The 25,768-nt window shown below is 41.2% G+C and overlaps 1 protein-coding gene across 7 annotated transcripts in view; it reads right to left on the bottom strand.

The window, feature by feature from the left end:
- Positions 1-25,768, bottom strand: part of LOC117428379 (trichohyalin-like) — a 32,285-nt gene that overhangs the window by 3,207 nt on the left and 3,310 nt on the right. The window contains exons 1-26 of one of the 7 annotated variants that reach the window (XM_058994770.1): positions 24,821-25,129; positions 20,570-20,624; positions 20,299-20,405; positions 19,164-19,236; positions 15,928-17,283; positions 14,603-14,719; positions 13,746-13,853; positions 13,052-13,183; positions 12,717-12,798; positions 12,097-12,292; positions 11,565-11,630; positions 10,587-10,679; positions 10,112-10,224; positions 9,738-9,873; positions 8,996-9,166; positions 6,583-6,708; positions 6,055-6,318; positions 5,638-5,700; positions 5,397-5,492; positions 4,777-4,878; positions 4,090-4,272; positions 3,366-3,497; positions 1,916-2,157; positions 1,257-1,392; positions 1,084-1,167; positions 328-530 (exon numbers count right to left, since the gene is read on the bottom strand). In XM_058994770.1, the coding sequence (XP_058850753.1) occupies positions 328-530; positions 1,084-1,167; positions 1,257-1,392; positions 1,916-2,157; positions 3,366-3,497; positions 4,090-4,272; positions 4,777-4,878; positions 5,397-5,492; positions 5,638-5,700; positions 6,055-6,318; positions 6,583-6,708; positions 8,996-9,166; positions 9,738-9,873; positions 10,112-10,224; positions 10,587-10,679; positions 11,565-11,630; positions 12,097-12,292; positions 12,717-12,798; positions 13,052-13,183; positions 13,746-13,853; positions 14,603-14,719; positions 15,928-17,283; positions 19,164-19,236; positions 20,299-20,405; positions 20,570-20,618 (4,430 nt within the window). In that variant the 5' untranslated portion in view covers positions 20,619-20,624; positions 24,821-25,129. Of the gene's footprint in view, positions 1-327; positions 531-1,083; positions 1,168-1,256; positions 1,396-1,915; positions 2,158-3,365; positions 3,498-4,089; positions 4,273-4,776; positions 4,879-5,396; positions 5,493-5,637; positions 5,701-6,054; positions 6,319-6,582; positions 6,709-8,995; positions 9,167-9,737; positions 9,874-10,111; positions 10,225-10,586; positions 10,680-11,564; positions 11,631-12,096; positions 12,293-12,716; positions 12,799-13,051; positions 13,184-13,745; positions 13,854-14,602; positions 14,720-15,927; positions 17,284-19,163; positions 19,237-20,298; positions 20,406-20,569; positions 20,625-24,820; positions 25,130-25,768 lie in introns of those variants that run through there. The other 6 variants (XM_058994767.1, XM_058994771.1, XM_058994768.1 and 3 more) reach the window with 6 other exon arrangements.

The following is a 25,768-nucleotide window of genomic DNA, read 5'->3' as shown; positions in this document are numbered from 1 at the left end:
AACGAAAACTAGTAGCCTTCACTGTTTTCTACTGTGATTTACATGAACGTTCACGCTAACTGTAACAAACTTGGATTAAATGCAGGTGAATAGATCCCAAGATGCAGCCACAAATCTTGCTTAAATAGGTCTCAACAAGATGTTTTTTTACAAAACTATACATGTATAAAAGTAGTGAAAATACAGTAAATCAAAAATAAATAAATATATTGGTTTAAAAAGACTTTAGAAAAGATGCTAACTTGAATTCACACATTTTGTTGGGAAAATCAAGCAAGATAAAAAGGTCTGGATTTCTAAAGTTCCATTTTGATAAATTAGTCTTACTTCTCGAGCTCGGAGTTGAGTTCCTCCTCAAACTTGCAGGCCAGCTTGGCTGCGGTCTCGTCCTTCCAGTGAGTCATGTTCCTCTGGATGGCTCTCAGCTCGCTGTCCTTCTCACGAAGCTGCTGGCGGAGAGACTGGCACTCACTGCCCCCGGAGTCCTTCAGCAGGGGACGCTGCAGCTTACTGATCTCCTCGATGTGCTCCTGAACCAAACACACAGAGCCGAGTAGATTATTAACTCCTTGATACACACAGCTCCAAGCAACGAAGGAATATTCAGAGATGTGGTTACAATCAAGTTGAATACAGTAGTCTGATGTATGGAGGGTGGACACTTAGGACCCCCTTTCCTACCATATGCAAATATCCAACATTACTGCCTATTACCATCACTTCAACTAATGTAAAAAAAAAAACAAAAAAAAACAACATGTGAGACTTCTGGCTCCTCTTGAATTTGTTCCACGGAAAGAGCAGTATTCTCCCCGATTGTTCTGCTGTTGATCTTTTAGTTTTCCAGACTTAATTTGACTTTGGCTCATCCGCGGCCTATTTATCCAGACACAACACTACAAGCTCACTTCCTAACAGAACACCACCCCCCCCCCCCCCCCCCGACACAACACAATCTAATGCGAATGCAGGCAGGAAGTAAACATGAGGTATGCTGTTATGCAAATGTGAGTTAAGCTAATGCTTTTTAAAGCCAGTATGTCATGTTCCTGGTGCTCCTGTCGGTGCAGTGTCAATGTGCACCTGGATGAGGCGCTCCTTGATGCTCTTCACTGCCGCCTCCTTCTCCAGATACAGCTCCTCGCGCTGCTGCTGCAGCTCCCTATCCTGCAGCACACCCAGGGAAGAGCTCAGGTTACAAAATATATACAAAGTACACCCTCATGAAGATACTGTGAACCCAGTAAACCCGGTACCTTGTCTCGCTGGATGTGCAGGACGGTGCGTCTCTGTGTGTCCAGCTCCTGGTGCAGCTCCAGGATGTGCTGCTGCTGCTCCTCACAGGCCCCGCGCAGGGCCTGCACAGCTTGGGGAAGGGACAGACGAGAGGGGCTGCTGGAGAGGGGGAGGAACTACAACTTAGAATGGTATACTGACTGACCAGTATGGGACTAGATGTAAACTGTTTTACTGGCAGGCCGTTAATTAATTATGCGTCATGAATCAGCAATTCCACCATAGTACTGCACAAAAAAATGACATTACAGAATTGCATGGGTGCGTTGATATTTTTTTGCAGTAATCTATACTATTACCCAACACATGAATAGATTTGTCTTGCTTATATGGCTGTTTTCACAGACCCTGATTATCACTAATGTTGGACTCTAAGGTAACATTTTAGTCAAAGATCCAACCAGCTGTTAGTGTTTGTTTTATCAGTAAAAATGGTCTGATTAAAGTTAAACAAAAACATTACCAGCAAAACAGAAGGGGGGGTAAATGGTGTTGTACTAGTGTTTTGAGAAGTGACTGACCTGTGTCTCTGGTGATGGTGTTCTCCAAGTGTTTTGAGAAGTGACTGACCTGTGTCTCTGGTGATGGTGTTCTCCAAGTGTTTTGAGAAGTGACTGACCTGTGTCTCTGGCGTGCTGGGCTGGCTCCAGCTCCTCGCTCTCTCGTGCTATGCAGGAGGTCCTGGATGCGGTCGTACTCTAGGCTGAGGTCCAGCACTGCTCCCCTCTCCAGCCGCTCGGCCTGTGTCTGCAGCTCCTTCTCCCTCTGCGCCGCCTCGCCCAGGCCAGCCCTGAGCCTGTGCACCTCTGCCTCCTCCTGCTCCAGCCTCAGCCTGAGCCTCTCCACCTCACGGGCCTTCTCCTGCCAGCACAGGCTCTGGTTAACACTCAGCACTCCTACTGCAGTCTATACAGTCAGCATCTTTTCATTGTATACACCTTGTGTACTCAATGAAATGCTCCAAATCCATTTTCTTATTAGAAATATTACTGAATATCTTTGGTGCTTCAGTTTATACTATTTAAAAGACCACACTGTAGATGAAAACCCACTTCAATGCTGCAAACAGACCATGCGACCTACAGCACAGGATGCAGCCATTTAGCTATAGTGTTGTACTTGAACTATTTGCATATCCTGAATTAACATGAAACCAAACACAAGTGAAGAAACAAAAGATTCATATAACAACAAAAGTGAGTTCAGGGGCTCCCGAGAGGCGCATCCAGTAAAGGCACTCCGCTCTGAGTGCAGGATGCACCCTATAGCTTGGAGGTCGCCAGTATGAATCCAGGCTATGTCACTGCCGACTGTGGCCGGGAGTTCCCAGAGGGCGGCGCACAATTGGCCAAGTGCTGCCCGGGCGGGGTGGGTTTACGTTGGCTGGGGAATCCTTGGCTCACCTCGCATCAGTGAGCCCTGTGGCTGGCTGGGCACCTGCAGGCCTGCCTGTGTGCAACTCAGAACTGCGTGGTCCTCCGACGCTGTAGTTCTGTAGTGGCTTCACGGCGGGCTTGCAGTGCAAAAAAAAAGCGGATGGCTGACGGCACTCATTTCGGAGGACACGAGTGCTCGTCCTCATCTCTCCTGAATTAGTGCAGGGGTTGCAGCGGTGAGCCGGGTTGAATAATTGGGCATTCCAAATTGGGAGGAAAATAATTGCGGATTCCAAATTAAACAAAAAAACAAAATAAAAAGGAGATCAGTAATAATGTTAAGAAGGCAAATGAGGAAGGAACATGATTTTAATGAACTGGTCGCCACTCCTGGATTTGAATACTATAAAGTGATCTACCATGACAAAACCTAAAATAATTTAGTGCAGTGTTAATCACACTATATCTCAGCAAAATAGAATTTCAGAACAGGGATTATAAAAAAAGAAAGTCCTCTTGAAATGAGACGCAAGACAAAGAGAGGAAACATCTATTTAACGTTGAGTCTTGGTAGTTTTCTTCTACTGAAAGTGTTCCTTTAAGAACATCTGCCTTAGCCTTTGCACTTGCTTTAAAATAAGATTTTAGCACCAAAAAAAACAAACTGTAAAGATGCAGAAGTGCGTGGTTTACCTGGTCCATCTCCTCCTTGACTCTGAGTATCTCCTCCTGTTTCTCCTCCCTCAGAGAGCTCCGCACCTCACTGACAGCCTCCTGCTTCTCTCTCTGCAGGGCTCTTCTCTCAAACTCCAGCTCCTGCACTCTCTGAGAGCCCAAGACACAATACAAACACCACTATTAGAATGCCAACATAAAACCTGTTTCAGGAGAAACACTAAGGGGGCTGATTCTGAATGAAATAATTATGGCACTAGTGGGGTTCCATTACCTATATTACAGGAAGTGAACTAAACTGGCTTCAAAGTGGAATAAAAAAAAAACATCAAAACAAAAGAAGAGGTAGGAGAAATGGTGTTAAGGTTAATGTGTAACTTATTCAACATAAACTCAACCAATAAATGTACAAAATGTTGGGGCCATACTATTTAAATTTATCAAAATAGGGGGAGGGGGCAGGTTTGTGGCTAGTATGCATTCTATTTATAATTTAGTATTTTAAAGTTTAATGAATGTTCAGGTACTGTCAAGTAGGGGGCACACTTTTCTTGTATTATGTTAAAACTTTATGTCACCGTATTTCCAGTAGGAAAAGAACCAACAGCTTAAGAAGGAAAATAAAATAAATTAAAAAACCACATGATTTGGAACATTAATTATTTTCAGCACTGGTGGAGGGTGGGGAGGTGGGCAAATGTTCATCCAGACTCACAGCTGCTATTGTATTACTAGAACTTACAGTTTGCAGCTCGATAACTTTGTTCTGCAGGGAGAGTGCTTTCCTCCTCTCCCTCTCCTGGTCCTCCTTGATGCTGTGCACGGCTCTCCTGCTCTCGTCCTCCAGTATCCCACGCTGCCTCTGGAGCTCCTCTGTCTTCTCTGTTTCCCATTTCCTGTGTTCCCGGAGCAAAGCCCCCTGCACCTGACAAGAGAAAACGGGCTTCAGCACCATTGCAAACACAAGTGCATTAAAGTATTTGGAGCTAATCATATAATTCCAGACATTTTCACACTCTTTAGATGTGCAGTTTGGAAAGAAACACATGTCATAGCACACATGTATTTTAATTTAAAACATGGTATCTGGTATGTTAATGAAATCTGTTTGCAGGCAGCCTTGCTTGTCTTGCACTTTCTTGGTCCAGGACAGTGAAATTTTCCTTCTTTCAGTAACCAGCCAGCTGCTTCCCCTATTGACCTACATGCTTTAACCTCAAAGACACTGCTGATGTAAAATGAAGTGTAGCACTAACACATTTCCAGGAAGGAAAGGCAAGCATGACCTTTTCAAGCCTAGTGTCGATGTCATGCTTTAAACATGCTTGCTGTAATGTGTTTCAATCAAAACTGCACACTGAATGAAAAGGCACAGCAGGTCAGTTTACAACATGTCCATTGCAACACGTCCAACGAGATAAACCCTTACCATCTCTTTGGCTTCCAGTTTGAGTTCCTCAGCTAGCTTCCTCATGGACACCTCTTGCTGCCTGACTGCTTCCTTCAGCTTCACAATTTCTTCGTCTTTTAACTTTAGTAGAAATTGCAATCGAAGTATGAGACCCAAATACCATTGATTTCTTAAACACAGTCCGGGCTCCTAACAGTGTATCTATAACACATTCAGTAGTGCGAAATTTGGAAGTAAAAAAACATCAGTGACTTTTTTTCTATTTCATTTAGGGTCAAACTATTTTAATAATGGATCTAAAAACATTAAACTCTTTCATGCTGTTTTTCTGGGTTATTTAAGACAATAAAAAAAAAACAGCTTTGTTTTATTTGAAAGCACCGCCTCTGACCCTGTGTTTGCAAACATAGCATATGATAGATCATTTTGTAAGCTTCATAATTGGAAGTGTGAAATCTAATTCCACTCCCAGCTTACTTAAAGTGTTCAGTTTAAGAGCATCATGAAAGCAAAGTCAGTTTAGATAAATGTGGAACGAACCAGAACACAAACTAACTGAAATGAGTACCCACATGTGACAAGGATCTCAGTCTCTTCTCGCAAGTGAAAGCCAAAGCAGTCCGAAGGGTAAAGCTCACCTGGATTTTCAGGGCGAGTTTCTCCGTCTCCACTGTGAAGGAAAGTGCTTGGTGCTTCACAGCCTCCAGTTTGTCCTCCTCTGCTTGTTCCCTAACCTGAAGAATAAAAGGAATGCAGAAGTTGCTTAACTCACAGGTGTTCACACACCGTGCAGAACATTTTTTAAATAGACATACCTGCTCAGTAGAACTGAAGGTCAGTGGCTGAAAGAGAAACTGAGATATTACAGCACAAGCTTACCTGTTGGATTTCTTGCTGTTTGAGTAAATCCAGTTCCTCTTTCAATTGCCATTTCGCTTGCTCCTAAGGTAGAAAGATATAAGCAATCAATAAGCTAAAATGGACCAAGTGGGTCTTAAGAACCAATATTAAAATAAAGGGCTTGGAACTTTCTCCATATGTTCTACCCCTCCCTCCTCCCATGTGTTATCCCCCTCTCTCTGCCTCTCCCCTCTCCATGTATTATCCCCCTCTCTCTGCCTCTCCTCTCCCCCTCTCCAGCGGTTTACTGTCGATCTCCTCTCTGCCTCTCACCTCCTCCAGGTATTTGACTGAGTGTCTCCCCCCTCTTCTCACCTCTCTCCCGGTGTTTGACTGTCTCTCTCCTCTCTGCCTCTCCCCTCTCTCCATGTGTGTTCTTCCACCCCTCCCTCTCACCTCCTCCAGCTGTTTGTCACGGTGGAGCTGCTGCAGCTGCCTCTGGTGTGCCTGTGTCAGGGTCTCTCTGGCTGCGACCAGGGCCCCTCGCTCAGCCTGCAGGGTGGCCTGGCCCTCCCTCAGCCTCAGCAGCTCTAGCTCCTTCTCAGACAGGATGCGCTCCAGCGCTGAGATCTTCCCATCCCTCTCCAGGAGCTGGACAGATGCCTCCTGCACCTGCCTGCTCAAGGCCTGGCTCGCCTCACTGCTCTGCAAGGCCAGCTTCTGCAACAGTGCAGGACAGGACAGGTGAGATAGGAAATCTGTATATCAAGCACTTTCTTTTGGCTACAGATATACAGTGCTCATGCGTTATAATGCGCCTCATTATAGTGTGGTTCAAGATCTCAAATTGAAAAAAAATGTAGTTAGTCCACTGTTATCCTCAAGGGTTCAAAAAAGCTGAAGATTTTTCCTAAAATGTTTAATTACCACCACTCTATCTGAACCTGAACTCAAAAGGCAGCATACATTTAAGTAAATCTGTACCTGTGTCTGCTCCTCCTGCCTCCTGTTCATCTCTCTCAGCTGCTGCTCCAGTCTCCTGCTCCTCTCCTGCAGCAAAGCCTCCTGGGTCGCCCGCTCCTCCATCTCCACCTGGCAGTCCTCCAGCTGCTGTGAGGTCAAGCACCATCAACGCACACACACACACAAACACACACAGATACACACACAAACACACACAGATACAGTGCCTTGCGAAAGTATTCGGCCCCCTTGAACTTTGTGACCTTTTGCCACATTTCAGGCTTCAAACATAAAGATATGAAACTGTAATTTTTTGTGAAGAATCAACAACAAGTGGGACACAATCATGAAGTGGAACGAAATTTATTGGATATTTCAAACTTTTTTAACAAATAAAAAACTGAAAAATTGGGCGTGCAAAATTATTCAGCCCCTTTACTTTCAGTGCAGCAAACTCTCTCCAGAAGTTCAGTGAGGATCTCTGAATGATCCAATGTTGACCTAAATGACTAATGATGATAAATAGAATCCACCTGTGTGTAATCAAGTCTCCGTATAAATGCACCTGCACTGTAATAGTCTCAGAGGTCCGTTTAAAGCGCAGAGAGCATCATGAAGAACAAGGAACACACCAGGCAGGTCCGAGATACTGTTGTGGAGAAGTTTAAAGCCGGATTTGGATACAAAAAGATTTCCCAAGCTTTAAACATCCCAAGGAGCACTGTGCAAGCGATAATATTGAAATGGAAGGAGTATCAGACCACTGCAAATCTACCAAGACCTGGCCGTCCCTCTAAACTTTCAGCTCATACAAGGAGAAGACTGATCAGAGATGCAGCCAAGAGGCCCATGATCACTCTGGATGAACTGCAGAGATCTACAGCTGAGGTGGGAGACTCTGTCCATAGGACAACAATCAGTTGTATACTGCACAAATCTGGCCTTTATGGAAGAGTGGCAAGAAGAAAGCCATTTCTTAAAGATATCCATAAAAAGTGTTGTTTACAGTTTGCCACAAGCCACCTGGGAGACACACCAAACATGTGGAAGAAGGTGCTCTGATCAGATGAAACCAAAATCAAACTTTTTGGCAACAATGCAAAACGTTATGTTTGGCGTAAAAGCAACACAGCTCATCACCCTGAACACACCATCCCCACTGTCAAACATGGTGGTGGCAGCATCATGGTTTGGGCCTGCTTTTCTTCAGCAGGGACAGGGAAGATGGTTAAAATTGATGGGAAGATGGATGGAGCCAAATACAGGACCATTCTGGAAGAAAACCTGATGGAGTCTGCAAAAGACCTGAGACTGGGACGGAGATTTGTCTTCCAACAAGACAATGATCCAAAACATAAAGCAAAATCTACAATGGAATGGTTCACAAATAAACATATCCAGGTGTTAGAATGGCCAAGTCAAAGTCCAGACCTGAATCCAATCGAGAATCTGTGGAAAGAACTGAAAACTGCTGTTCACAAATGCTCTCCATCCAACCTCACTGAGCTCGAGCTGTTTTGCAAGGAGGAATGGGCAAAAATTTCAGTCTCTCGATGTGCAAAACTAATAGAGACATACCCCAAGCGACTTACAGCTGTAATCGCAGCAAAAGGTGGCGCTACAAAGTATTAACTTAAGGGGGCTGAATAATTTTGCACGCCCAATTTTTCAGTTTTTTATTTGTTAAAAAAGTTTGAAATATCCAATAAATTTCGTTCCACTTCATGATTGTGTCCCACTTGTTGTTGATTCTTCACAAAAAATTACAGTTTCATATCTTTATGTTTGAAGCCTGAAATGTGGCAAAAGGTCGCAAAGTTCAAGGGGGCCGAATACTTTCGCAAGGCACTGTATACACACACACACACACACACAGATATACACACACAAACACACACAGATACACAAACACAGATACACACACACACACACACAGATATACACACACACACAGTCACTGCTCTGCCTTCATAAGGCATTCTGTGGTTGGCCAATTCAAGTCACATTGGACCAATCACATTCTTTACAAACCACGTTGATCAAAAGTAAAAAATCAGACAGCAGTCAAATTGGATTATAGTTAAAGCCCCAGTGAAATAAAAAAAACACCTGCCTTTTTTACGATCATTTTCTTTTGTCATGAACATCCTACTGTAATAGATCCAGATTGCTGCTTTTCTTAATAAGCATATTGAATAGAAGGTTTATTGAAATATAAAAGGCAAGACTTTTTGAAAACTAAAGCAAGTTGACAAACGATTCAGCTACTGCCTTCTTCAATGTACCTCTTCAAGGCACAAGGTGAAAACATTTGCCTAGTAGACTTAGCTTCTTAGTGTTATGTTAGAATGAATGGATGGGGCATTCAGATTGAGATATCAGTGCCAATCACATCCGTGTGACTGCCGCGCTGTGCAGAGCAGTCTGTCAGTACCTCCTGCAGCAGGCTGATCTTGTCCCGGGCGCTGCGTTGCTCTGTGAACAGCTCGCTCCTGGTGCAGCTCAGCTGCCGCTCCAGCTCCTGCCTCTCCAGGACAGACAGACTGCCCTCCTTGAGCCGCAGCCGAGCCCTGAGCTCCTCACGCTCCGCACTCAGAGAGGACACCTGCACAGCAAAGCACCGGGTCAGCACAGGCAAGGGGCTCTGCCCAGACTGAGGTCTAGTGTCTGCAAGATCTGTCAAGGTTCCTAACGCTTCAGCCCAGAGAAAGTGGGTACCAGTTGATTAAATTAAGTATTTCTTATTTAAAACTTTAGTTTCATATTTAAAAGGTTATTGCAGCCCCCCCCCCTCCCGACAATTCACATCTGACCAATTCTGAAGATGTATTTTAAATGGTATATACATAATAACCATTTCATATGCTTTGGGTCACCACAGTGATTCAAATTCCACAATACTGAGAAAAAAGATAGCAATTTGAAGTGACACAACTGTGTGGTACAGTTTCAAATTTTTATACAACAGATTATTACTACTTTGCAAAATTATGATGATGATGATGATGATGATGATGACTTCTCTTTCCACCAGTGTATTCTTTAATGATGAATCAAGGCAATGGTGAGGAAATCAGCTACGTGCCAGTATAGACAGAAGAATAGAGCAATCAGGGCACCACTACATATATAGAAGAATAACAATAATAAATCAAAGTGCTCCAGTCAGGACTCACTTGGTTCTGCAGGGTGCTCTGCTGGCTGTTGTGTGTGGCAGAGCACTGTCTTCTGAGCACGCTCAGTTCCTCCTCTAGAGTCTGCACTTCCTGCAGACACGAGTCCCGCTTGTACTCCAGCACTGCCAGTTCTGCCCTGCAGGGAACACCAAAACAAATACTGACTGGAGTTGAGGCTTCTAGTGGAAACTACTGCCCTGAGGGGCAATCACCATAAAGGGTATACATATTTCTGCCCCCTCTGCAACAGAGGGAACTGTGTTAGGAAATGGAAAATCTCTCCACAGTTTGAGGAGACAGGAACACTGTAAAAGTAAAAGAAGAAAAAGCCTGGCAATGTAATTGGTAGAAAAGGCTGCTTGTTTCCTCAGTACCTCATCTCCTCTGCCTGGCTCTTGCTGCCTCTGCCTCGGGTCTCCAGCCCTCTCGCCTCCTTCTGGCTCTTCTCAACCGCACACTTCACCGACTCCAGCTCCTGAACTGCATGCTGGGACAACAAAACAACTGTCACACAGTGCTAATCACATCCTGGGGACCACATACTAAGTTAGATCATTAAATGTATTAAGTGCAATTAACATATTAGCAGAAATTAGGTCATAACTCTGGGAAGTGATTTCCTGTAAATTGTTATTAATAAATAATAATCCGATATACAACAATTTGATACATCTATCTTCTATATCAAATGTCGTTCATGACAGAAGAAAATTATTAAATGTTCTGTTTGATTGACTGGGTCCAACTTGTCTTTCATCGACTTGACTTTGGTCGAAGCTAATTACAGGACCATTTATGAATAAATCTCATAGATTTAAGAGCTTTGAGCTCTTGGTATTGGTTCAGTACCTTTTTTTTCTGAAGAGCCTCAGTCAGCGATTGCTCTATCTCTTGCACCTGGGCCTTCCTGTGTGACAATGTCTCTTCCTCCACAGCAAGATCCTATTGGGGGGGTGGGGGGGTGGGGGCACAAAGACCAGCTGTCTGAACCCAGCAGTGCATACAAACACCAGCTTTAATCACAAGCGTTAACATTTCGATGATTTAAAATTACACGTGTATTTAGAACTGACATGGTTCACATTCATTGTTCAGATAAATTGAATAGTGTAAAAATAGAATTAGAGAAAAAAACAAACACATATAGAAAAAGGAAGTGTTCCAGGGGAAGAAGCCACTATACCCGCTGTACCTGAACAGAGCTCCCAGAATCATGTCTAAAATCTAAAGACATGATCCTGAGAGCTCCACTGAGGCCACACTGGATGCAAATTGCTGTGCTAGGATTTAGGAAAACTATTCTGATACAGACACAACAGCCAGGTTTATCGTGGTCTTTACAACAAAATGCAATTTGCACCAGTTTTGTTTGTGAAAGAAAAATAAGGTTTACTTTTAAGTCTTTAAATTCATTTCACAAGTTGTTTGTTAATTGCTTTACAAAATGATTTTTATTTTACTTAAAACACAAGAAAATAATACAAAGTGTATCTCAACAGCTGTAGGAATACATCAGTTAAGATAACTCTGAAACTCACTACCCAAACCAAGTTGCCTCTTAATTCTGTCTTCGATTACCATTCATAGATTTATAGTGTTCAGATTGCCGGAGTGTACTGATTGATCTTAAGCAGAGATCCACAGCACTAATCAACGGCAGTGTAAACACAGAGACTAATAAGGATGAATAGGTGCTTATTAATTGACTCATTTGTCTTTGTTAATGTTGTAGTAACAAACAGCTTGGGTGCAGTCTCGTGTTACTGAGTGGTTTTTATGGTTTTAATGAAACTAAGGATTTGGCTGCTAGTGCCAGATTCCACTGACCCGACGCAGCCTGGAAACAGATTCTTCCAAGATCTGCCGATCCGAGTCCAACAAACGGGAAGAACGCTGAAATTAAAAAGGGTGAAGCGGTGATGTCAAACAGACACAGCTAGTACTGTATTGATACAGACACAACAGCTGGTTTATCAAGATCAATTTACACCAGTTTTTGTGAAAGAAAAATAAAACTTAAAAACATCAGACTCAATAGCTATATCCACAAATTATTTCCCCCTAGTTGCTAAGGACCAAAGCATCTATACAAATATTGTATACAATTTATCCTCAGAATTAATGAATGAAACAAAAACACATTTAAAAAATCTAGTGACTATCTATGAGATTTATTCATAAATGGTAAAATGTATCGTAACTAAGTCAAGTAGACCAACGATTCAGCTAGTATCTTCATCAGCATACTGAACACACTTAAGAAGGCAAGAGCCAAACCGTTTGTCTGCTTGACATGAGATTGAAATGGCAGTTTAATGAGAAGCGAGATTCCCCTTGTTTACTAAAGCGGTCGTCATACCTGGTGTGCCTCGCTGATCTCCGAGCCCAGGCTGCGCCCCCAGGACAGCTCCCCGCCTCTCTTGGGACACGAGTTCCACTTCACTGGGCTGCTGGTCTTCCACTCTCCACTGCTCTCCGTGAAGCGCTGCTCTAAACTCTCCTCCTCCTCCTCCTCCTCCTCCTCGTCAGTCACTGTCCTATCAGAGCTCTCGAACCTAAACACAGGAAAGAGCGTATTACATCCCTATCCAGCGACTTGCAACTGTGCAACACAGCAAACACATGCATAACATCTTCTAGGGAAGTCATTAATAAGGATGCAAATCTTAAAAGCAGTAACTCTTTACCTATGTGTTAATAACACAGTAATAACACAGTGCTGTGTAGTTACAATGTAACAACAGACACAAACTGAAAAAATGGCAGTTGCTATTTTTTGTAATTACACTGTATTTATACAAACCTGGTTGTGTATTCACGGTGTTATTACAATGTTATTATAGTGCAGTTAGTCACTTAATGTAAAGCATTTTGTTTTGTTAAGTATTGTTTTTTTTTTCAAAGCCAATTTGTTTAATTAAATCCCATTATTTCCCAGACCAGCTCTTTCCCAGTTTACTCAGGATGCCATTCTCTTACCTGCATGCATCCTTCCTGGGGCTTCGGGGTCTTTTAGTGGAGCGACATCCGAACGGAGAAGCCACGGGTACACTCTTCAAACCTTTCAAACAAAACCAGAGCTTTACCATCGCACATGATTTACAACTAGATACCACAGGGCCTTTGGAATACCCATGTTTCATCATTTACAACTAGATACCACAGGGCCCTTTGAAATACCCATGTTTCTACCACGACCAGTCCCTGTGTTTTCTTTAATCTGGCTTTTGCAAAAAATAATAGACATGCTGGATAAAATGGTTCTCAACAGGCCCTATTCCAGGTGTGATTCAAGAAACAAATAAACAACGCACCCTGAGCGGAGCTTTTCTTTCGGCGCAGAATGTCACGGAACGTGCGTTCAATCTGCTGCAGTTTAGCCGTGTCAAGGTCACTCTGGTCTGAGTAGAGGTCGTCTGCAGCGGCACTCTTAGCAGATGCAAAGCCTTGAAGACAATGTGCCATTGTTAATGGGTAAGAGAAATTGTATTTGCACAAACCTTACTGTGACAGACAAAGACACATTTTCTGAGAGGAACTAGCACAAAAAACACTTTTTGCAGGAAGAAGCACTAAAATAATTATTCTGGAGTAGTTTATTGAATTATTTAAAACTGTTAAAAATACTGTATTCCTCCCTAATAAATGGCCCTTCCCTTTTTATTTCAAAACAAGTTCCTTACGGATTTTGAAAAGTATCTTCAGGGTCTGTATTACAGCCTTGAACAACCGGCTGTTTAAAAACCTGGCTTATTAATTTGATATAGAAAAATGTATTTAATTAAAAAAAAGTATTACATTTAAGTATATTAAAATTGGAAGCAGTGTAATTTAAGTAGAACTAGGAGAGACTTTGTGTTGCCCATAATAGATTACAAATGTTGTGCAATCTAATATTTTCTATGTAAAAGGTATGACAAAGTGGAACCGTGTTTCGCACGATGTCCCCTTTCTCAGTGTAAAAAGAAAGCTGCTTAAACCTGTTCAAAGCCTCAAAGAGAGTCTTACCATTTCTGGTAGAGAGTGCTTTCTGAAAGTGCTTCCGGACTCTATCTGTTTTCACTGAATCCAGATCGCTGTCTATGGTCACTTCATCAAAACTCTTTACAGGAACCCCTTGTAAAAAAACAACACAATTACATTAATTATAGAGCAGAACTAGTAATCACAGTTCTAACTTAAAATGTTCTTTTGTGAACAAAAAGAAAGCATCCCCGTGATAATAAACAAAAATGGTTTTTTGTATACATGAAGTAAAAAATGAGTAAGTCAAAATAATAAATATGTCCAGGAAACAGTATCATTTTTAAAGGCTGGTACCAATAACTAGATGACAGAGAGGATCAAGAATAAAGTTGTGTACCAAATGTGAAGACGCTATTGCAAAGTTTCCAGTCTGCATCATGTGCGGACATCTGAAAAGGAAAAGGACTTCAACATGCTAGCCATACTGGCTAGGTTCCTCTTTTTGAAGAAAAAAAAAGATAGCTTACAAAAAACTTCAAAATTACATGGTATATTTGTATTAATGATATTGTAAATCAGTATTATTTCTGTTATTTCAGGATAGAGTATTTATTTCCTCCCATAGCTGTGTCTAATGCTCTTTCAGCTACATTAACTGCTGTTATGGGCTGCTAACCGTCCAGGCATTCCAGAAAGTCATTTAAATGCTGTGATGTTTCACATATGTATTATTGTGTGTGAAAGAATGCTCACAACCAGAACTGAATTAAAAGTACAGTTTATGGGAGCTATACTTTGCAGTGGCTATGGTGCCACCATCATTTTGATTGAATCAAGGCTCCATTTTATTCTAACTGAATAAGTGAAGGAAAAAACACTGGACAAAAAAGATCTCTTACCAGCAACATGCTTGACTGCCACAGCCTGAAACGAGTCCACATACTCTCCTGTTCCAATGGTGTTCAGGCTGGACTCGGAGCCAAAGTTCTCGCAAGTTTTTTGGTTGATTCCAGCTGCTGAAAACAAAAAGCATAAATCTTGAGACATAAATTCTCTACCGTCCCTTTCAACGGCAAGAAAACACACACCAACATTTCAGCAAACTCATTCATAATGTTGTTTTCGCATACAGGGGCTGGACACACAAAGGAAATATCTGTGAAGCAGCACACACTTTTGTGTCACTGGGCTCCCCCTCAGATTCATTTCATATGGATTCTGTAATATAGAAAAGCTGCATCTCCCTTTTGTAAGCCACTTTAAGTAATGATGCTCAAGACAACAGCTCTGATAGACTTTGATGGATCCAGTGTCACACAGGCCCATTGTGGCCCTATTGAGAAGTGTTATGACTAGGGTTGGACGATAATGACATTTTCAGTTATCAATTATCGGCTGTAAATTATCACGATAATCATGATTATCGGCTGAAAAAATAACATGTAAAATGTCTTGGAATTTATTAAATTTAAAGCTATATATACTTAAGCAATATGACAACTGCCTCTACGAGTTTAGAAGAAATAAAACTAGACAATTTTCAAAAAGACCAGCATCTTTAATAAAAGTTATGAAACAATGGTTGGTTACTAAAAAGCACAAATAATATAACCAAATGTTTGTTTGGTAGCTTTTCAACTTTTGAAATATAGGCTACTTATTAAAAAAAGTGTTTAAAAAAAAAAAAAAAAAAATTATAAATTGCGATTAAAAAATATCAGCTTTTCCACACTGCCTACAGACGGGCTTGTTACCTTGCGGATCACTTTCTGTCACTCCAAAAAACTGCCACACAGGGCTGATGCTGTTTCTTTTTTCTAAAATCTTTTCAGAAGGTTTGGTAGTTTCTGCAGTTGCCATCGCCATTAGCTCAAACGTTTGCCTTTACTTGGTGAATCTTACGTCACATGTTACAACTTCCCACTACGCAGCGCGCACAGATCACGTGTTGCGCCTCACGCACAGTTAAGTCCTGTCTTACTGCTTCAATGCAGAGTTACTGTTACACACAAGCATATCATAGTGGGTAACGGACGATAAAATGATTATCGATAATTATTTTTCAACGCAATACAATTATCGATGCAAAAACATTATCGATAATATCACGCTAATCGATTATTGTTCCAACCCTAGTTATGACAGATGTTTACATTTTTTGGTCGAAAGTATAAAACCTGTCACTCCCCAAAACTGATTTTATGATCTATCTTTCTCAACTTACTTGCTCTATGTGATACAATCTTCCTGTCTGAACTGGGGCTAGATGGACGATGGCTATTAAACTGTCCTTTAGCTGCTGAGGATCTACTGCTTAGGCTGCTGCTTCGAATGTGCCTTGACCCGGAAGTGGTTGAATAGTGGTTTGATTCAGGTAACAAGTTAGCTGCTTCAAGTCTGTAGGAAGATCCATTAATATAAGGACAGCTTTCTGATCTGCTTACAGTACGTTGCTGGAAAGAGGAAATGGACACCACACCAAATTCACGATGCGTCCCTTTCCTTTCTGGCTGACATGAGTTTCCATTTCTTTCTTCTGGGTCACTTCCATTCGCTTCTTGTATGTATGAAGTGTTCTCCTTCTCATTGGAGAGTTTGATTGGAGAAGGACACCTATCCCTTGACAAGGCATCTTTTTCCTTAAACATAGAGACAGACGTATCTGAACAAGTGGATGACTGAGATACATAAGTTGAACCAGACAGGTTTGTTCCATTGGTAAAGTTCTCTTGGCCCAACCTACACTCCCCGTTGCCTCTTACTGAAGATCTCTCACAGCTGGGAAACATCTCTTTAAGGGCTGGAGATCCACAAGTTTCCTGGTGGATGGTCTCTTGATTTGTTCCTATCGACAAACATGGAGGCTCTTTCACATTGTCCTTTTGGGAGATAACAGATGGACTACCACCTTTTCTGAACAATTCTAGAGGATTACTGCTGTAGGCGACACTGCTGTGGGCGACACTCCTCTCCTTCCCAAGAATGCTCAGAGAATCCGGAGTGTTGCTCTGGCTAAGCCTAGAGATCCGGCCCCCAAGAGACTCCAAGCTGTCTCTATGGTTTCTTGATAGGAGACCTGTACCGGGTGTCTCCTCAACTTCCGCAACAGTCCCTTGAAGATCGCTTTCTAAATCTTGCTTAAACTGCTGGACGATATCCAGCCTCCTTGCAGTGTTTAGCACGACAATTTCATTGTCGGCCTCTCTTTCTGCGGTGCTGGCCATACTCAGAAAGGACTCTGGTTCCACAATGCTTTCTTCGCTTGTTTTTTTTGAAGAGCGTTCACAAGAAGGAGAACATCCAGGGGTCCCATCATCACTGCTCGGCTCCCCGCTGAAGTCTGACTGGGGGTCTACCATCCCTTCTTTGAACTTGGTAATAAAATCCTCAGTGCAGACGCTCTCCGTGGTATTCAAGTCGCTCTGGTACCCTGGGGCGTCTGTCTGTTCGCTTCCCAGAAGCTGCTTCAGTCTCCATTTGTATTGTTCTTTTTTGGAGTCTCCTCCTTCCTGAATGCTCTGTTCAGCCTGAGAAGCTTCTTTATTCTGTGTTGAGGAGCACAGCCTTGGTTCTTCGTGTTCTGTTAGGGCAGGGAAGAAATATCAAATGATAAAGGATCTCCAAGCAAGGGTTGGACTTTAAGGAATGGGGATGTCACGGTGCTCAAATATGATGGAATGGTGACCTTCTGGTGAAAGTGCAAGTGCTTCCTCCTTTCCTCGGGATTACATACTTGGCAGCAAGGAGTCATCAGGCAGGATTTTTTTTTATCTGCTGGGTCTTTTTGTTGCGGAGATGGTGTCAATCACTGCTTCAGAATTTTGCAATCTGACTTTCATATTACAACAGCTAAAGATAATTCAGTTGGGAGTGGCCATACGCATTATTGTGGTCTACCATCATACTCTTATACCATGGCATCCCCAATCGCTAATATTCTTAAACACAATCTCCTGCTCAGCTAAAGGATCACGTGAATAGAAAGCTCAGTGATGACTTCAATCCACTTACTACAGGGTCATTGCAACTCAAGTGTTTTCTCCATTTGCAGTTAATGATACATAAACCACCTGGGATTGTGAAAAGGGAGCTTTTGTGTTTCAACAAAACATTGTTTTAACAGAAGTATTTTATGTAATGGGTGGAGTAAAAACCCACTGGTCCAGCTGCCTTGGAAATACTTTATATTGTAAATGTGTATTTCACATATTACAATGTCTTTCATGTACAGTGGTGCCCTTAAGTATTGGCCCTATCCATTTATTTCAATGTTATTCCCCTGAGTGGCATTGGCATATAATACATGTTGATTTTAATTAAATGTTTTATTGAAAGTTGTCATTGAAAGTTAACACAGTATTAAATAATAATAATAATAATAATAATAATAATAATAATAATAATATAAAAGTATAGCTGTTTGGCAACAATATATAAAATATTATTATATTTTCAGTATAATTATATTTTATTACCAGCATTTTTAATGAATGTATTATTGACCATTTTTATTTTGCCCAATGCTTTGAAAATTAAAAAAAACTACATTATTACAACTAAAAGGCAACCATAAATAATATATATCTCCAGAATGAAACCGAAGGGTTGTGTGTTGACAGAGAGCATGTGAAACTTAAGACAACTGTCTCATAGTCTATTCTACATACAGACAAGACTATATTTAAGAAACTTCCACAAGGGATCAGTTGAAAATAAACTGTCACTGGAACTGAACAACATGAAGAGAGACTTGTACCAATTCTCACAAGAGTAAAAACGAATTCCCTAGTGAAATTCAGATGAAAGGAAATGCAAAATAACTTCCCACAGCGGTTTAAACTTTATAAAAATTTAGAAAATGCACCAAAACATGAACCAATATTTATTTTAGTAACAAATCCCAATATAAAATGTACCCACAATCTAATTAAAGCTAGCTTCACACTTCTTGTATTAGTCTATAAACTCTTAAAGCCCTTTTTGCACACAATTGTTTGCCTTTCAACACCCATGAAGATGCTGAACTCAAAAAGTCAGCAGTTACATTTTGGATTCTATCTTTCAATGTTTTTAATATCCATATTTGAGCTATTGGTTTACAGCATTACAGCAGCAATGGTTCTGTACAAAGTGCCAATGGCAGCACAAGCGCAGCTGCACAATGTATAAATTAAAATACAAATTGAATCAACGAATAGACACAGACAATGCAGTACCAGTGCACCATACCAGTACTCATGTGCTTTCACTGTGCAATACTTAACTGCAGGGGCACAAGTTGTTCCCTGGAAAGTCGTCTACAAGCTCTGATACAGCTCAGGAAAAATCAGAAAAGAAAAACTTGACGACCTGTTATTGTTATGCAAATAGCATTTTGCAGGAAACTCATTATAAGACATACAAGCCATTACCGTCATCATTTAAAATAGAACTATGGTGCCTCTAGATTTACACACCCACCTGTTCTTGAAGTCTCTGCTGTATATTTATAGGAAGCACTGTCAGCAGTCCCTCGTCCACTGGGGCTTGGAGCCTGTCCGGAGTAACAGAGCCAACATGTTATCACAGTCCGAGCTCAGAATAGGTGACTTCACTCCTCTCTCACACATCTAGACCACGGGTTCCACTTTCATGGCATTAGGGATCCTGACTGAGGACCCCCTGCACTATGAAACCATAGAAATTCAAAAATCTTCTTCTCTTACAATCACCCCCTTTAGTTTTATTATGGTACACACTGTTGGCATGTTAGGCGTTAGGTATTTGAGCTGACATCAAGATAGCATACCTGCAGTTATCATAGTAAGTGTTGCGTTTAAGCACCTGAAAGCAGGGGGTATGAAGCCTCATGTAAATAAATTGGCCTCCCCTTTCTGTATGTGCGGCGCGCCCACACCAGTGATCTAGAGAACCGGTTTCATTGGGATGAGATGAGGGCAGCAGTGTGGAGTAGTGGTTAGGGCTCTGGACTCTTGACTGGGGGGTTGTGGGTTCAATCCCCAGTGGGGGACACTGCTGTTGTACCCTTGAGCAAGGTACTTTACCTAGATTGCTCCAGTTAAAACCCAACTGTATAAATGGGTAATTGTATGTAAAAATAATGTGATATCTGTATAATGTGAAATAATGTATGATGTGATATCTTGTAACAATTGTAAGTCGCCCTGGATAAGGGCGTCTGCTAAGAAATAAATAATAATAATAATAATAATGAGATAAGAGAATAATTATACTGGAGGAACGTAACTGCCTGTCTATCTGTGTACATGTGTAACCATAAACCTTTACAGGATGTACAGTGGCTCAATTATGCAGCAACCCCTGCTGATTTTGTGGAACCCAACGTACACCCCTTCTTTACTATCTTGGTATCCCCTCTTCAAAATGAAGACATTCCATCGCAGAATAACAACGGTTTTGGGTGTAGCTTTTATGAGATGCTCATTCAAACATTTGCAGATGTTTGAAGATACCAAGTAAGGAGACAAGTATAGGTAGTAGAATCTTCATTTAGTCACTGTAGTTGATGGTGATCAGCGTTACGATACAGACAGCTCTCATTCTGGATTCACAGCACGTTAACCTGCGCTCCGACCTGCATCTCGCTGAGCTGGGCATCAATGACATCCAGAAGGTAGTCACAGTGGTCTCTTGGCCGTACAGTTGTGCTGGAGCTGGAAGAGTGATGATCTTCATCCAGGTCTGACCAGCATGAAAACACAAAACAAACACCACAGCTTCACAATGTTTCACTGCCATTACCGTCAACACAAATAACTAGTTCTACCTGACCCCCAACTCAAAACAGCAGACCAGCAATACAGTATGATCAGCAAGTATGTCTTCACCTGAATGGAACTGCTCACCTGCATCTTCTAGACCAGGGTCAGTGCCCTCACAATCACTGTCTGCCATGACCTGCTGATGAAAAACAAATTCAAACAACTTCAGTTCATTTTGATGTGAACCTCATTAGTCTGCTTGTAGTAACAAGGCACTTTGCTAGCCATTACCATATCGTACACTAGCTGGCCACTTTGTAAGTTAAAAACCACTCCATAGTAGAATATGTAGTAACGTTATTTTACAAGGTCTTCCTATGGATGGAAATAAGACTGATTGTAAAGCAGTTTGATCCATTTCTGGTTTTGCGACGAGTTTAATAAGACACACCATAGCTTATTTCCTATACACAGTGGCTAACTTGTATTAAACTGAATGAATGGGTGAAACTGCTATGCAATAGGAGTCTTATTTCCATCCTGTCTCCCCAGCACTGGGTTGGCCCTCTTTGGGCCACAATGACTGAAGGGGTCTTGCTGGATTGTGGCCCAGTCCTCCAGAACCAAGAGGCGGGCAGATAACTGTCTCCACAAATCTTTCAAGTTCATCTACAGAAGCAGTGGGCAATATAATTGATTCTTATTCAGCTGTTTCTGCACTGTATTCCTATTTGCCACATCATTTATGAAATAATGTTGTTGAAGTACCTAGAGCAAAATCTACTCTTCCTGTAATAGTAATTTAAAGTAATTCAAGCTCTCTTTTAAAGAAGACTCAAATGACATTATAACAGTTTGATTTCCCCCTATGATATATTCAATCTTTTTGAACAGTGCGTCTGTTGAAATATATTGTGATTTTTTTTTTTCATATGACCTAGTAAAGTTTTGAAAATTCCAGCTTATTATACCTCTTCCAGGTTCTCATCGTAATAAAACCCAGATAAATACATTTCAGCAATGGCACTCGGGAAAGATTGCTACTGTATCATAAAAAGAGAAAAGGATAAAACAAAAAAAAACTGAAGCTACTTTAAAATTGGATTAGGAGATATTTCAGTTTAATTGTAACATTCTTTTCCATGCCAGTGTAAGTTCACCGCTATGTCCCTCTACTATTCTTGGCAATAGCCTGAGGCAGAAACAGTGCTGTCCAGATACGTGGGAGCCGTGTGGCACAGGATGCCAACAGCCTGCCCAGGCTTGCCCATGAAAGGGGCTCTGTGTTCAAACTGCAAAGAATACATTGTGAACACAGACCCCCCTGTCAGTGTTAACACAGAACTACAACATTAGAAAACCCTACCATGTCTAGCACACACTTTGAATAAGCAGACTGCCAACCACCGGGTCTGAAGAATGCACTTCTCTACACCCAGAAGTACAAAGTAATCGATTACTGTACAGTACCTTCAAATGAGTTTGGGTAGATGCAGTATTCACATTGATATCTTATTTATAGGAAATATAAATCTGTTATCTCTGCGTCCGCCCAGGAAACATGCATTACTAACTGCCCTTCAGTACTACAGCATTTGAAGTTAACCTGTGTGTATGGATTGATTTACAAAAACAAGGAAATAACATTGAGATGCACATCTCATTGCTTAATGAAATCCCAAAGTCCACAGGCAGGTTAATTACAAGAGATCCCCTTTAAATAGATGGAAAGCAAAATTATACCACAGCAGCAGACCAAGGAGAATTGCACTGAGCAATCAGGTAAAATAGTAAGGCAACAATTATAAACCATTTAATTCAATGGTAATCTCTCCTATATTCTAGAAGAAGCCAAGTTATTGTAAGTGCACTGATGTGTTCCAAAGTCTGCATTTATACATCAAAATCAACACCGCCAGTTATACCATTTTTATACAGTAAAATCCACACAGCCAGTTATACAGTTTTTCTCTTAAGTACTACATGTTTCCGCCACACCAATGAATACTGTCTAAATACAAGCAGGTACTATAGCAGCAGTGTGGAGTAGTGGTTAGGGCTCTGGACTCTTGACCGGAGGGTTGTGGGTTCAATCCCTTGGAGGGGGACACTGCTGCTGTACCCTTGAGCAAGGTACTTTACCTAGATTGCTCTAGTAAAAATCCAACTGTATAAATGGGTAATTGTATGTAAAAATAATATGTAAAAAAATAATGTAATTGTAGGTAAAAATAATGTGATATCTTGTAACAATTGTAAGTCTCCCCTGGATAAGGGCTTATCCAGGGAGACTGCTAATAAATAATAATAATAATTAAACCGTGTCACTTCCTGGCGCCCGGTTACCCGGTTTGGAATGTCACTATCAAGCAACCGGCCTACAGGTTCAGTCTGGACAACAGAGTCGCCCCAGAAACGCCCTCCCTTAGCGCACAATGGGAGCAATAAACTGTTTGCTGCTTTTCAATTGAAGTTTGATGCCGACTGCTGTGGCAGACAGAGAGAAAACACCATGTTTTTCTCATGTCAGAAATCAGGGGATGTGGGGGTTGAATTTCAAATTTGAATCTCCAATCAAGCTGTTCACTTCAATGAACCATTTTGAAAACACAACCGGCAGAACTAAAGCAACGAGAACTTGTTTCATACAACCCTTAGTGAACTACTTTAATGGCAATACAGTTTTGGTCCTACAGTAGTAGTGTAACAGTTTTGTATTAAGGACCCTGGTATTGGAAGCACAATGGAACAACTCAAGCCACATAGTGTTGGGGTTTGGGGCATGCCCATTTCAAAACGGGGATAGAATGTTTTTTCTTTCTTTTTTTTTTTTTTTAAACAAAACTAACAACAGATAAAAGCAAATTACATATTTTATACAGCATTATCAAAAGCTGAAACAAAGAAAACATCCCGCATTAAAGCCAGTGATATATTTAACTTTCATGTGAAGACTGTCGGTTGACCCTCCCCATGCTAAACGTTCTGTCCATCTGATCAGAACATTACATTCGCATAAGACATGGTATAAAGTATAAAGACCACCTCACAATGAAGGCCACTTTTCTGCAGTGCTGATTCCTTCTAATGACGCCGATGTCAAGTCAAAGCAGTTAGAAGTGAAAGCAGTGTCTTAGGCAGTGTGATGAATGTTCTTGCTGTGAAAATCCTGGCTCAAGGCTGTGTTGCAGGGCAAGGCTTGAGCACAGTGTAGGCAGAGTAATGGGGGAATAAATATAAATCAAAGATGAGAAAGCCACATAGCCGAGACACTGTGGGGAAGCCAGGGAGCCGCTCTAACAGCAACTCGAATCACGTGTATCTGCAGGGGTGAAGCGACACATGCTGTTACTTTCTTTACATGATCATATAGTAATAGAGGCAAGTATTGTTTATATTGTAATTCTAGACAAAAAGCTCACTGTGGTTCACCAAGTGCTGCTTGAATGAAGAATGAGTGTGTTTTATAGTTGGTATGAAATGAGTTTCATTTTTGTCTTTTAACAAAACAGTCCTTCATGAAATGAGCATTTGATCGTATTATGCATCATACAAGTAGACCATCAGGACCATCGCATGTATCATGATTCATATCGTATGATGAAAGTAACATTAGTGCTAATCAGAGTCTGTGAAACCAACCGAATAAGAACCAAGATTATATCTTGCAAAAAACAGCACAGTTGGTACCTAACTCTGTACAACAGATTTCCCCCAATCCCTGTGCATCACTTAGATAAAGGCAGATTTAGAGAAAAATGATAATACTGAGAACCCAGAACCACTCTAATAATAAGGGGAATGTAAAAAATTAAATGACATTTGAAGATAGTTAAAGCAGTTGAAGATTAGTGCTAATCCAGGGCTTCATTGTTGAGTTGTTTAACAGTTAAACTCAATACAGAAGGTTTCCTGGTGCAGTAAGGCCTCCATTATGGTTGTGTAAAAACTGTAAACTCTCATTCCTTGTACCTTCAATGCCCTCTTCAATGATAAGCACCCTTTCAAAAGAATAGCATGAGCTGCAATCTGGATCAAACACGGCTAACAAGAATGTATCCAAGTACTACTTTTAGACAGACACAGTTTAGCTGAAGAGACTTGCCTTAAGCACCACTTCCCAGCTGCATTCCTAGTATCATGGAATAGGGGTGATTCTCAGGGTCCACAGTAACGATGGTATTCTTTCACATGTCATCCGATTCAAACTGGTACTTAATACAGTGTGGTGTCGCTTGTTATTGGCATGCTATAAAAATGTACCAGAAATATATCTTGTTTCATATTTGAACTTGCTGGAAGCAAATTCTATAAAGAAACGCACAACACTTACAGTCCATCATTTGCATTTTAAACATTCGATTTCTAAAAAGTAAGAATCTATAAAACACATACCTGCTATATAAGATCTTACATCTTCCACTGATACAGATTGCAACTGGGCTGAAAAACACACTTCCGTTCAGCCTGAGCTGGAACGCAATGTTCATGCCCACATTAAGGGGTTAGTTTGGATAATCTGCTGGTCTTTAGTGGCGATTTCCATGGCAATGCTCATATTGTCTATCCAGCTGCTAGCCAGGGTGAGGGCACCGCTCCAAATCACTCTGGCATTCTGAAGTGTGCGACAAAGGTTTCAATAACAGCAACTCAAATCAGCTCATTATCATTTCAAATGTAAAGTACTGGCGGTTCACATTCTAATTTTGTCACTTATGCATTTCAGAAAACATACTGAATTGACTTTTTTTTTTTTGAAGATAACGGATATATCCATGGTATGTAATGTGAGATAGTTTGATGCAGAACAACAGTAAAGTTGGAATAAAAAAAAAAAAAGAAGGACAATCAGGATGAAGAAAAGGATAAGATGTGTGCAGATTTGGTTATGAAGTGAGAAATGATTTCTGGTATGATACTGTGTTTGTTCTGAATGGGTTACAGTATCTGGTTATTAGTTGTACTATCAACTGTGGCTCCCTTTTATTTCAGGGACGTCCAGTCTGCAGGGGTACAGGAACTCAAAACTTGTACTACAGCTACAGGGAACAGGGGGTTTAGTTCAGGGCCTGTACTAAATTGCAAGTGCATGTAACCCAAGTGAGAAGGCTTTAAGGAAGTGTGTGTGCCAGCAGCTGAAAAAACCTTAAAGAAAATGTATACAAACTGGCCAGCAAACATGGTCTGGTTTCTCAGATGATGTAGAGTACGGAGACATGTTAACTACTATGTAAGAATGTATTAAACGGCTACTCTGGAATCAGATCTTAGTATTTGATGGAGACTGACTAAAATCGATACAATTACAATAGGTGACAAAATCTGGTGTTCTTTGTCTTTTTT

The sequence above is a fragment of the Acipenser ruthenus genome, chromosome 21 (genome assembly GCF_902713425.1).
Source record: "Acipenser ruthenus chromosome 21, fAciRut3.2 maternal haplotype, whole genome shotgun sequence".
In the NCBI taxonomy this organism is placed as follows: domain Eukaryota; kingdom Metazoa; phylum Chordata; class Actinopteri; order Acipenseriformes; family Acipenseridae; genus Acipenser; species Acipenser ruthenus.
Note: the sequence above shows the minus strand (reverse complement) of the source record. Positions and strands in the feature narration are given on the sequence as shown.